The 13,837-nt window shown below is 45.9% G+C and overlaps 1 protein-coding gene across 1 annotated transcript in view; it reads right to left on the bottom strand.

Annotated features, from left to right (window-relative positions):
• Window positions 1–3,713: 3,713 nt before the first annotated feature.
• NTSR1 (neurotensin receptor 1) overlaps window positions 3,714–13,837 on the bottom strand; it is a 55,330-nt gene continuing 45,206 nt past the window's right edge. The window contains exons 3-4 of the mRNA XM_066561676.1: window positions 11,143–11,233; window positions 3,714–8,465 (exon numbers count right to left, since the gene is read on the bottom strand). Coding sequence (XP_066417773.1) covers window positions 8,216–8,465; window positions 11,143–11,233 — 341 coding nt within the window. The 3' untranslated portion in view covers window positions 3,714–8,215. The remainder of the gene's footprint in view (window positions 8,466–11,142; window positions 11,234–13,837) is intronic.

A 13,837-nucleotide genomic window follows, 5' to 3' on the forward strand; every position in this document is an offset into this window, starting at 1 on the left:
GTTGTGCAGGTGGGCATTCATCAAGGCTCAGAAATGCTCCACAAATTTGTGCTTTGTTTCATCTCAGAAGCCCATAGGCTTGTGCTTACATCAGCCTCCTGAAGGGTGCTCACTGCTTTGGGCAAGAGGATTAACCAGTCTGGCTGCCTTGCTGTGGTATCACTGGTGACCAGCTTTAAAACCCCTGCACCATTTGCTTGCTCTGGTCTAGCTCAAGCCAGGAGGAAGGAGAGGGATTAAGCGTCAAGTTCTGAGTCAGAAAGCACCAACCACAACATCAGGTGTTTTCCTGGACTGATCACAGAAAATGGCATTTCATGCTTGTGTTGATGGTAAGGAGAAATTATTCATATTCCAATTGCTGGTCTGAAGGAAAACAAAAAATGATTGATTGCAGTAGTGTGAAACTTTGTAAGAATTCATGTTCTGTGTGGGAGCTGTGCTAATAATGTTGTTGGCAGTCATCGCTGCTTTCCAGTTGGACAGAGGAACTAAAACATTGAAAATGTCAGGTGCCACAGATTTCCTTGCAGCTCCCCGTGGCACTGCTGAGGTCAGCCCCAGTTAATGGAGTTTGTTGCTGTTTGGGTGTTTTTTAAATTCAGCACACGGGGCTTCACCTCCTGCAGTGTGCAGGGAGCAGACCCCAAGGATAACGGGAGCACTCTGAGAGCTGCCAGGGGCTGTGACAAGGCTGCTGCTGCTGCTGCTGACAACCAGAGAGAAGCTGCCTTTTAATGGCTGAATGCTGGCATGTTTTGCTAATATGTGTCTTGGAATGGAGGCTTAATATAGTTCATGAGGCACCTGCTGATGCTGAGTGAGGGGAAAGGTGGAGCTGAGTTGACTGCTGGGAACACTGGGGTTTGAGGCTCTGGTCTGCAGGATTTCATTGCGGCCCTTGGGTGAATCCCAGAAGTTCCTGTGCCTGAAATCCATCCTTAAAATGAGCTCCATTGCAGTGACAAAGGGATGGAGTGGGCTGGGTTGCTGGAAGTGTCTTAATGCTGTTAAATCTTGGTAACTATGGCTACTACATCTCCGTTATGTTTGTGAAATTTTGGGGTGCTGATGAGATCTAAATCTACCCTCCCTCCCACTCCCCCTTATCCTCTCACTCCAGGGTCTTGTAAAAACTGGAGTTTTTACCCTCTCCAGCTCTCTTGAAGCCTCCTTAAGTACTGAAAGGGGTTCAAAGTTCTCTCTGGAGCTTTCTTTTCTCCAGGCTTAACAACCCTGGAGAAACCATCATCCCAGGTGTGGCTGCAGCACCCACACATGCCCCTATACACTCACCACAACCTTTTGGCCTTTCTCTTTCTCCTTCTTGAGGCTCCTGGCCGGCTTGGCTGGTTTACATCACCAGTGATAGGGTGTTTAGCTAACTTTGCTGCTTCTCTATTTAGATTAGATGTTAGGAAGAAATTCTCTGAGGGTGGGCAGGCCCTGGCACAGGGTGCCCAGCGAAGCTGGGACTGTCCCTGGATCCCTGGAAGTGGCCAAGGCCAGGTTGGATGGGGCTTGGAGCGGCCTGGGATAGTGGAAGTTGTCCCTACCCATGGCAGGGGGCTGGAATAAGATGAGATTTTAGGTTCTTTCCGACACAAACCATCCTGTGATTCCATGGTTGTGTGATCCTTTCCCACTTGGCTGAGTGAGCCCAGGATGGGGCTGGCAGCCCATGGATGCTGGGCTGCCTGCTCTGCGCTCCCCTGGCATGGTTTTGTTCCCAGGAAACAACCTCAGCAGCTTGGTTTGGCCACCCTGAAGCACTCAGGCCATGCCTGTGCCTGTGCTTTTGGAGGGGTTTTGCACTTGAGTGCCCAAAATCACATCAGGTTCTGCTTTGTGCTTGCCAGCCCACAGGAGGCCTGGAATAATAACTGTGATGTGCTGCCTTATTGCTTAAATGCCCTCATGAATATACTCCAGTCTGATCTACTGTTCCAACAAATTCAATAAGGCAGAGCAGGATTTAAAGATATTTTAAATAAATTAACTTCTGCATGGATGTTTATTAAGTTTTATGAAGCCATTTACTAAAACGTAACATTTTTTTCCGAAAGGTGCCTGAAATTTTCCCCTCGTGAACTATGGAAATTGCTTTTATAATTGAAATGAGAAATAAGGGCCAAGTTCAAAGCATTCCTCATGGCTCGAGGCACAGTCCTTGTGCCTTTCTAAAGGAAAAGAAGAATTATTTGACTCTCCACATTTTCTGTTTTCCTGCACATTTCTGGGGCGGGACGTGGTGCAGGATTGCGTGACACAGGGTGGCTTGGGAGGAATGGGAAGCTCAGCTTCCCAGGATTTGGCTTTTTCAGGGAGTCAGCCCTCAGCTAGACAAGTCACAAGCAGACAGCAATGTTTTGCACTCCAGCTTGAACATGGGCTGGATTTCTGCACAAACCATGGAGGCTCCACTGGGAGCCCAGCACAGAAATCTCCTGCAGGCAGGAAACAAGGATGCTGCCACATGCTGTGGATTTCCACTGCTGCAGACATGAGCTGTGAGCTGAAAATACACCTCTGGGCAGAGCAGGGCTGAATACCAAATCAAAGGATCCATAAAATAAATGATTTTCATTCTTTAGTGCTTGATGGTGTAGGGACAATAGAGGCTCCTGCTCTTCTCGTCTGGAAGCAGCACCAAAAAGCCTTTGGAGACCATTTGAGTTAGGTTTTAGAAGATGGATTTTCCAGGCATGAACAATTCCAAATATTTAAATTTTATTCTCTTGCTGCTTTCCATGCAACCTTCCCTTCTATCAGAAATCAAAACAAAAGGGTTGAATGGTTAAAAACTATGAAGATTTTATGGCTCAGCTCAGCTGTTGCACAACAGAATATTAACCAGGAGCTGCAGGGAGGATGAAGGTGACTGATCTTTGCTCATTTAGTGTAAGGACACCTTAATATTGTGGGTAATACCCAAGCATTCTGTCCCCACAAAATTAAATTTTTGTTAGAAAAATAAATGCCAGGGAGGAAGAGGATCACACTAAAGATGGGAGGATAGGAGGGGAAATCTCACTGTTAAAACACAACAAACCTGCTAATTTTTCATCTTTCTTGGGGGTGAGGATTCTTTTGCTGTGCCCCTACAGCTCCCAGTGCAATAAAGCCCCAACCTGCTCAGTTTTCTGGGCAAAGCTGCTGCAGAATAAGGGCCAAGATACAACATCTGTAACATCTGCCTTGCAGCAGGGAACAGCAAGCAGGGGAGACCGGCAAGGCAGGAGCTCAGACCCTGCGGTGCCACTGGGATCTCAGCACTTGGAGCTGCTCAGTCTGCAGCTCAGATCTCATTATTCCCACACTTCAGGCTCCTGCACCCCAATGCTCCAAGTCCTGGATGCTCCCAATTGCTGTGCCCAACAGCAGAGCAGGACAGCACAGATCTGATGCTTTTAACAGATGCCAGGAAGGATTTTCAGGACAAACATCACTGGTGGGAGCGTCCTTCACACCTAACCAGCCCCCCTGCTTGTCTGCTGAGCTGAAGTCAGAAGCAGCAGCTGGTGTTTGGATGTGTTTGAGCTGCAGAGTGCAGGGACAGGAGCACCCAGGGCCCTTCTGCAGAGGAGCTGCAAATCCCAGTTCAAGGCCAATGGGATTCCACCAGTTTAGACCCCAGGCAGGGTGTCTGTGCTGATAACCAGGCTGTGTGATAGAGGCACACCTGACACTTCAAGCAAAAAACAACCCAAGCCTTAAATTTGGATATTTATTTCTTAGGATCAATAAATGACAAAATAAAATACCATACAGTACAAAGGCTATATCAGGAATTAACCATTTCAGTACACTTTGATCAGTAAATACAGTATCAATAATAGCATGTTACACCGAAAGAGTGTTTCCCATTGCCATACAGGAGGATTCCACACCCTCTTCTTTCCCTTTGTCACAGAAAGTATCACAAAGTAGACACTGACACACTTTTAACATTCATTTTTTCCCCATTGAGCAACAGGCCACAAAAAAATAAAGCACATCAACATTTTGTATCTCAGAATAAAATAAAAATAAAAAGGTGCACTTCAAAAATATTTGCCATAAGTACAATATGTGCAGGACTATCAGGTGGCACAGCTGGGGAAGGACTCTGGACCACAAAGCCAGGACACAGCATCATGAAATTTTGGATCAGCAATTTCTACTTTTTAAGCAAATCCAGACTGAGAACAGGAAGAGTGGGTGAGCTGTGATATGTGAAGAACCAGACAGAGCTCCAGCAGACACAGCTTTGGTTAAAGAGTCACCAAAACCACAGCCAGGAGGACACTGGGCTGACACAGCACACCCAGGGCTGCTTCACTGGATGCTGGAAATGCAAAGGTGCTGATATTGCTGTGTTCACAGCACGTGCCCTGCCAACCCTCCTGGCTGATTTCCCATTGAGTTCTCTCCTCGCTGAAGTGAGGCCTCATGCACCGTGCAAAGAAAGACAAGCTCAGCAGAGCATTCCTGCGCTGATGGACTGGCCTGTGGTGAGACCGGCCTGTCTGGGGGAAATTTCCGAATAGCAAAATGACTTTATAAACCTGATTTCACACTCTGCTAAGCTGATGGCTCTGGAAAGGGCACTCTGAAGAGAAACAAAGCCTCAAAATAACGTTTGAAGGGGTCACTTGGTGGACTCTCTTCAGAATGGAATTTCTCAGAATCCATCTGGCAGCACTTCACATCTGCGGGCTCCACAGATTTTAGTCTTTTTTTAGTCAAAACAAACAGTTCCAAACACAGGGAATTTGCATAGATGAGCAGAGGCCCCAGCACTCACCTCTGCTTTGGTGAAGAGTGCAGCCAAAGCAGGGACACAATGAATGGGAGTTCTTGTTCTGTCTAATGGCAAAAGCCATTCACACCAGATTAAATTAAAAAACCTCGTTGAGTTAGCAGTTCAATCATTGTTGAAAGGCATCTAAAGAACCGTTTCTCTGGTAAATATGGGGCAGTTTGTACCTTTTTCTTCTCTACTGTATCAGCTTTCCTTTACAAGGCCGGGTTGGACAGGGCTTGGAGCAACCTGGTCTAGGGAAAGGTGTCCCTGCCCACAGCAGGGTTTGGAACTGGGTTTGGGTGCTCTTTAAGGTCCCTTCCAACCCAAACTGTGCAGTGATTCTCTGGAAATCATGAAACCATCGGGTTTGCAATCAGCTATCCTCACTTCTTTGAGCTCAAGGGAACCACACCTCTGAGCTGAACACAGCAAAATCAGGTGATGATGGAAGAGAGGATAAACCAGCTGTAACTTACACTGCTCAGCCCAAGGTTGTCAGATTTGGCCAGTGGAAGAGGTAGCTTTGAGCTGCAATCTCAGATTAAGGCCATGGACCCAGGTCTGCTTTTCTGTCAAACTGCAGGAACAGAGCTGTAGAAGTCAGCAAACCACCTGGGTAAATCCCCCAAATCCCCCCAGCTCTTCAGCACTCGAGCGGCCCAAGAAACACTGTGGAAAGAGTTTATGAGAAGTTCCCTTTTACTCCAGCTTTTTCCTGCTGTCATATCAAACCAAAAATAAACCTGCCAGTTTCTCTGAGCTGTGATCAAATATTCTGTAAGCTGCCTGTGTATCTCAGTAGTGAAAATCTAAACCAAGCATCTTATGTGAAAGAACAATTTTTGTACAGTGTCTTCCAAGATAATCAAGCACATTTCAGCAGGTTTGGTGTTGAACAAGTGTAGTAATAATGTTTAATATTTCAAAGCAAATGAGACATGCAGGGTGTTAAATGGTAATGAAAGTCAAAGCAATGCAGTTACAGCTTCCCTGGGAGGTTACAGAGAACTCCTCCCAGCTGCTGGCTGTATTTAGAGGTGAAGTAAAAAAATGTGGGTAATCCAGAAACATTTGGAGTGTCTTGCCTGGAAGGCCAATGTTAAATGTGTGACATCAAGACTCCTCTTTCTCTCAAGGCAGATTTTTTCCCCTCTCCTGTTCATGGCACCTGGATTTTGCCACTAGGCAGGATGAGCAGGTCTTCTTCTTCCAACCTGCCCAAGCATTTCACACACACCATACACACAAAATACTTGCTTTTTTCACAGATTTCCTTCTGAAGAGATCAGTCTCCCTTATTCCTCTTTGTTTCAATTTATTTATTTGTGTGCCACTACCTGTTTTCTTTGTCAAAAAGGAGTCAACAGTCCACGAGCAACAAAAGTGCTTGGTCAAATATAATCTCTGCCCTCTGCTTGGTACAACCAGGGCAAGAAATCACAAGAAGGCATGACAGAACAGAGCTTGCAGTTTGGCTGAATCAGAAGGAACTGAAGCCCCCCTGACTTTTATTTTGAGCCCTTTCTTTTGCAGGGTTTCTGTACTAGGCATTAAAATCACCTCCCATCCCTGGCAGGTGTGGCTGATGGGCTGCCATGGTGGCCAGCTGGGTACAGGTTCTAAATGACAAAATAAAATACCACACAGGTTCTAAATGCCCCAAAAGTTGTCACTCATCACCAAAAACTCACAGCAAATGCCCCCAGATGGGTGTTTCCTCTTTGTGCTGAGCCCAACAGGACCTAAACCACAAGTCCAGCAAGCTGGACTCAGTGATTCTTGTGAGTCTCTTGAGCTTGACCTGTTCTGTGACTCTGTGATGCAACATCTGCAGCAGGAGATGTCACCAGTGGTCCTGGTCTCCATCACTGTGTGGCCCTCACTTGGGCCAGCCCTCACCTCTAGCACTGTGGCTCCAGCTGGGGACCACAGGTGCTCATTTGCTGAAGGGTGACATGGGCAAAGCCCAGAAAGCCAAGCTGAGCTGACTCTTCTGCTTTGTCACCTTTCAGAGGCAAGTCCTGCTCTCCTGATGACATGTGGTGCGAAAGGGGACACCAGGTCACCACCAGCACAGGGTGATTGGTCAGCTCCAGGTTTGTGCAGGTCACTAAAGCCCTTCAGCTTGTCCCAGAGCCCTGTTATTTCAGTACTAAAGGCTCTGGAGCAATTTGTTATATCATATAAGGGGGCTGTTAGAGGTGGAACCATATGGCAGAAAAGCTCAAGCTCTCCTTACCTCCTCTCTTAAATTTCAAAGAGAATTTTCAGGTCTTGTTTCTGTTCCTCTGGCTTGTTAAAAGAAAGTGGGTTTAGAGCAAAGACTCCCTAGTTTAGAGTTTCTTATGCTCTGCATTTGAACTATGTAAATATTAGGGACACAGATAGGTGTGCCAACGGTTCTGGTAGCAAAAAGTAATAGAAGAAAAGGTAGAACAAGAGCACCTGGTGCCTACAACTGCTATATATGAGATGTCAGCCTTGTGGAAATGGCAAGGAAACAAGTAAAACTGGAATAAGAATGGGAAAAATCTGAAGGTCCCACAGAACTGGGGCAGATTGCTCTTATCTCAGCAGCCTGGAGCCCTCATGAGCTCAGAGTTTTCTCAACTCTTAATGCAAGCCAGCAAACTGTTCTCCCTGGTAAAAAATAGGATTTGGCTGTATGGCAAAAGGAAGATTTTTCCATTTCTGTTCATTTTCAGCGCTCCATCTGGGCACAGCCTCTGCATTCTTGACTTTGCCAGAGACTCTGCTGCAGTGGTGCCAAAGCCAGGCACTGTGGATGCCCTAAAGCCAAAGGTGACACCTCTCCCCAGGCCACAGCCACCCCAGCCTAGGTAAGGCATCATCTGTTCTTATTTAATTTCAAGGAGCCAGAGAGGCTCTCTTGAGCACCTCAGTCATATTCCTCACAATGGAGATATATTTCTAAAATAACCACCTGGCTCCCTGAGTTTTCACTCCTCGTTCATTGAACATCCCACAGATGAGCATATCCATTCTCCAAGACCATCCCTTTCTGTTCAAACTTCTTTCTCCTCATCAAACTCTCTGCTTGGTGCCACCAGGAGATGTGATCTCAAACCCTTGGATGTGGACACGGCATCTCTGCACTGAGAAAAGGATGAAATGCAGAACAGTTTGGCCTAAGTTGAACACATTTTGGCTTCCCAGTTAACACCACATCTGGATTTATGCCAGACTGAAGTTACAATACATGTAGACATTACTCACAAGAGGCAAGGCCAATGCTTGAAAATAACCTCAAAGTTACTGGCAGAACAAAGCCTATTTTTTCCAACAAAAACGACTTTGCTAAACACATTTGTGTTAGGTGAATTTGGAGACCATGCATGAAAGTCACAGAGGCCTCTCTCAAGTTTTGACTCCACGATGAATTGTGTTGTTCCTCCTCCTCCTTTGGCTTCAGTACGTAGTTTCCCTTGTGACCTGGCTGGAAAATGTGTGGTTGCTGGAGATGCTGTTGGATTTCCTGGTGAAGGCCAGTCGTTTCTTCTTCTTCCTCCATGGCAGGCACAGGATGGTGAGCGTGGAGAGGAAGATCTGGCGGAAGTTTGCCGACACCAGGTTGTAGAGGATGGGGTTGATTGCTGAGCTGACGTAGAAGAGGACATTTGTCAGCATGTAGAAGTAGTGGTAGAAGTTGTAAAGGAAACTGGAAGAACAGATGAAAGAGAAAAATCTGAGTGTGAAGAACTCAAAGTCACAAGGGTGAGAGAAACATGAGCTGCTTTCCAGCTAACCTTCCTAGGCTGCAAACATGAGCTCACCAGAGGTGCCTGGGCCACCACAACCCATCTGCATCTCCAACTGGAACTGGTCAAACATGGACCAGATGCCTCTGTGAAGATACTGCCCCACTCACCAGCAGTTAGAGGCTTAGATAAGCCCTGGATCCAGACAAGATATTTACCTCATGCACTCATTTTTCTTTGGAAGCAGTCATTCTGGAACCCGAGAAGCCAGATGGAAATTCGCTTCTGTGTCGTACATACACATTAGCTTGACTTTTTTGGCTGCAGTTCTGATCTACAGAGGTTGCAGAAGAGCCAAACTCCAGGAACAGATGCAGCTCTCTCCTCCCTCTGGCAGTGAGAGCAGCATCAGCTCATTCAACGGGTCCCTGGGTTGGGATTTGTCCATAATGTGGGACAGCATTTCCTGTTCTGGGGGCAAGCTGATGATAGCATACTTCTGAAACACATCCTAACCACCACAATTTAATGTTTTCAATTAGAACTGGTTGAAAATGTTTTATTGTCTTTTATGCTTTTGGCTATATCTTTCCTTGGGCCAACTGAGAACAACAGCCCTGAGCTGGTAAAGCATTTATAAACACCGCGGATCTCATTTTCAGGAAGATGTTCCTCAGAATCATTTATCTTGGTGAAAATTGCAGATCTTTTTTTCTAGTCTGAGCAGTGTCTAACAAAAGATAAATAGAGGAGTGCTGGACTATGTTGCCCATCTCTCCACACCCCTCAGCACTGCCAAGGACTGCATGGCCCATCCAGTTCTTACAGAGTTTCTCTGTGTAGTTATGAAGAATTAATACTGGAAAAATTTCTTTTCTTCAGGGGCAGGGTACATGTGTTTATAAATGAACATGCCAAGCTGCTGCAAACTCTTGGTTAGCCACCAGACTGATAGTTCACTATCATTTTGTAAATTCAGTGTTTTCCTAAAATTAATCATGGTTTTAAAAAGAAGAAAAAAATATTATGTGAACACAGCCACAATGCATAAATTCCCACTAAATGCAGACAGACTTCTCTAAACCTTTTGCTCAAAGCAAGTGCAGTCATTACATAATTGAACAGTGCCTTAAGTGCTTTTCATAAAGAAAAGCAAAGTAGAAACAAGAATTTGTCCCAGTGTGCGCCTAGAGCTCTGTTTTCATGACTGAAGATAGATTTTGGATTTTACAGTGGCTGGATCCACAATCCCATTCAGCAGATTGCTATATCCTAATTTAATATATTTCCAGTCTGGAATTGATAGAATTTTAGTTTTTTATTGTTGTTCTGCTTTTTGGTATTGTAGATTTTTTTTCCTTTCCCTTGAAAGAAACATTCCTGGTCTCAGGGAGAACAGGGATGTAACATCATGGGAGGAGAAACAAGAGAGCATCCCTTGGCATCTCAGCCTTCCTCAGTGTGTGTCCCCCAGACAGCATTAGCTCTCAATGACATATTTAAAAATAATAATTAGTTTGGTGGCTGCTTTGCTGGAGAGCCTGGCCTGGTGCCTCAGAAAGGAGCAGGGGATGCCTTTGCACATCTGTGAGCAGTGTCCGTGCAATTATCCCGGAATTCTCTGACAATCTGGACATTTCCTAATCAGCAGCAACTGCTGGCATTTCATTTTGATCCACTCCCTGCAAAACCCAGTGAATAACCTGGCCCAGCCTCAGTAAATAGCACTGGCATTGCCCACCTGTGCCATCTCCCCTGTCAGGGAGGAAATGTGGCCTCGTGGAGCTGAATTGTGTGCTGACAGGAGCTGCTGCATCTTAGGGCTGGGGATCAATATCTCTGGCACAGAGACTAAAATCCACTCTGGGTGTACCAACCCCCTGTCCAACTGTCATTTCATCAAGGGCTGCCAGACTGAAGCCTGTGCTTGCAGCCCTCAGGAGGAGGAGGAGGAGGAGGGGGAGGAGGAGGGGCTGATGATGCCTTTTGGTTCAAAATAATGCTTCCTGAGGGATTTAGGTAAAACAAAATTCTTAATTTCCCTGGCAAACACTGAGACATCCAAAAGAAAAAACAAACCAAAACAGTAATTTGGTTTTTGTGATGGAGTTCACAGGGGTCTTAGGATGAGGGAAGAGAGGAGAATGTTGACTCCATGTTTCAGAAGGCTTGATTTATTATTTTATGATATATATTATATTAAAACTATACTAAAAGAACAGAAGAAAGGATTTCATCAGAAGGCTAGCTAAGAATAGAAAAGGAATGATAACAAAAGCTTGTGACTGACCGAGACAGTTTGGACAGCTGGACTGTGATTGGCCATTAATTAGAAACAACCACATGAGACCAATCCCAGATGCACCTGTTGCATTCCACAGCAGCAGATAACCATTGGTTACATTTTGTTCCTGAGGCCTCTCAGCTTCTCAGGAGAAAAAAATCCTAAGGAAAGGATTTTCCATAAAAGATGTCTGTGACAGGTTTTGAGACTTGAACCTCTCGGCTGGAGAGCACCTTTGTTCCCAGATCCCCACCTGCACCTCCACACCTGGTTTGCCCTGGCATCCCCAGCCCCAGCCTGAGCCCCCAGCCTGTCCTGGCATGGGGGGACCATGTCCCCAAACTGTGACTCACTCTGTCCAGTGGCTGGAGGGGACATAGCAGAACATGAGGCGCCGTATGTGGTAAGGGAGCCAGCAGACCACGAAGGCAATCACCACAGCACCTGCAAGGCAGGAAAAAAAGCCTTAACTTTGTGAGCAACTCTCCATCAGGCTGAAAAAGGGACCTGTCTGCTTGGATTTAATTGCTGTAACTGTTTTCCTGCAGCCCAACTTGTTCTTGTGTTGCTGTAGTGCAAAGAATTGATAACCCTGAGGGACAAGCAGCCTGGAAATGTCTGTAAAAACAAGCAAAACAGAAGCAACAGAGAACATCACTAAGCACTGGGGCAGGGACATGAGGAGCAGCAGAAGGTACAGATGAAGCACTGGCCATGCCTAGTTCCTGGCTCAAAGGAAACTCTGTTTGCATCTGTGTTTCACGCCCTTGTGGCACAGGGTATTTTGTCCATGGTGTTCACAGAGACAGCTGGTGTATGTTTTCCATCCAGGTAGACAGGGAGCCAGGCCCATTCTAATCTCATTAGTTTGTTACTACTGGAGCCACTGGCCACAGTGCTGAGCATCATTAAACTGCTCTTTCTAGTGGCAGGGCTCATCATTTTGTTCTACATTTGTGCCATACCTGAGATTACAACGTGTTTGGGTCTGGACTTTGTCATAATAAAAATGATCAATTAAAGGGTAAGCAGAGAAAGACACTGTTGCTTTTTTCCTTTCCAGATTCTGAGGGACGTCAGACAATTGAAAATAAAATGCAACAACTCTGAGGCATAAAAGTGCTCTTGATAGAGTGCAGTTGTCAGTCTGGATTAAAAAGCAGATCTATCAGGCAATCGAGAGAAAGATTTGTTTCTTTTGTAATACGTGTTTCAACTTCTGTATGGAGCAGCAGGATTCTGGCAGAATCCTAGCAGGAAATAAGGAAATCTCAGTTAAAACGTAACACAATAAAAGGCAAGAAGAAAATAAAAAGTAAATAAAATAATTAAGTTATTTTTGGTTCCAAATTTGCTCTACAGACAACAGGGACACATCACTCTTGTCCTTTATGTGACCTGTAAGGGGCTGGGAAGCAGCAAAGCTCTGCTCCAGAGTAAGGTACCACAAGTGCAATCTGAATTTGGCACGTGGAACCAAAGGCTGGGGGTTTTCTGCCTTGGGATTGAAAATATTTATGTGGATATGTCCCAAACCCAGACGCTGTCATCCCACAGGGACCAGGCTGTAGCTCAAGATGTGTTTCCTCTTGGATAATGCAGTCCAGGAGGAATAAGTCTAGCTGTGGCTGCATCTCCCCATCACTGATGCTTAGCAAAGAGGCACAGGAGAGCAGAAATTAGAAAATCCCTGGTGTCCAGCTCCCTACTCACACCCTACTCCAACTCCATGAGCTCCCTCTCTCATTAAACACACAGCTAACAGGGGAGAAGGTTCTATTCCTTGATGCATGACAGCACCTTCCAGGAATGCTACAAAAGCCATTTATCCAATAAAGATTTAAGCAACTGAAGGGACATGTTTTGGAAAGATGGCTAGAGGGTCTGTTTTTATTCTCTTGTCCAAGTGAATTCATTTTTTCAAACTGTTTTTTGGCTGCTCTGTGGCCACAGTGGTCACAGATGTAAGTCATCACCAGACAGCCTGCAGCCCTTCGGATGCCATCAAGTGAATGAATCTGACCTGTGTCTGATCCTTCCCTGAAGAGCTTTGATGGGACTTTGGCAGGAGACCCTGCATGATGTGTGGCACAGGAGAGGTGGGACATCCCCTGGGAGCTCGGTGGGAGCGTGGCTGCCTGCCTTGCCCCTTCACATTTCTGCCTTTGGCCACCTCCAGAAATCCATTTCTCTGCTGGATGGGCTTTTGGTTTGCCCTGGATGGAGCAGCCCCCCTGTGATTCTCCAGGAGATCCCTCCCAGGGGCTGCAGGAGAAGCAAAACTCTCCAGCCTCTCCTCCTACACCCGTCAGCCTCGGGCTGAGGGGAACGAGCCAACACCACGGCTCCAGCCCATCTGCTCTCCCAGTCCTGCACAGCTTAGCTGCACTTTCAGGCTGCAAAAGCAGCTTCCCAGATGCCTCCAAACACAGGTTCATTCAGGCACATCTTAATTTTTGCAGAAACCTCCACACTCTGGCACTTCTCAGCTGCTCACCCCTGTGTGCAGCTCTTTAGGAACGGCGGGATCCAGATTCTTTCCACAGCCAATTATAAGAATCTCACACATCTGCTTGTTAAATTTACCAACACGTTAAATGAAAGTGGTGTTCTCCTGGTAAATGATCTCTGCTTCTTCTGCTGCTCAGGCAATGCTGTGCCAAATAATATGGATCTATAGTAACAAAAACACATATTGAGAGAAGTATCTGCTTAACATCAGCAATTAAGTAATCTGTGATAATTCTGTAATATCACACGCAATCACTCTACAATTAAATCTCTATTAAACATGTGAAGTGCACTGGAGACACTTGTGGTCTGATTTGGAAGTCCCAGCTGGGTGACACACTGTGCAGTTCTGTGCTGCACAGATTAGGAGATCCCGACCTGAATTTGTCCCCCTTAATCCGTATGTTTTCATTTTGTCACACAAGGGATCAGGCAGATTTAGGGTGGCAATCCTGCCCTCCTGGCTCCTCTCCCCTGGGAGGAATATGAAACATGAGACTGTGTTTACTTTCACCTAATACAGAATGAAAATTCCCT

The sequence above is a fragment of the Molothrus aeneus genome, chromosome 17, assembly GCF_037042795.1.
Source record: "Molothrus aeneus isolate 106 chromosome 17, BPBGC_Maene_1.0, whole genome shotgun sequence".
NCBI classification, from domain to species: Eukaryota; Metazoa; Chordata; class Aves; order Passeriformes; family Icteridae; genus Molothrus; species Molothrus aeneus.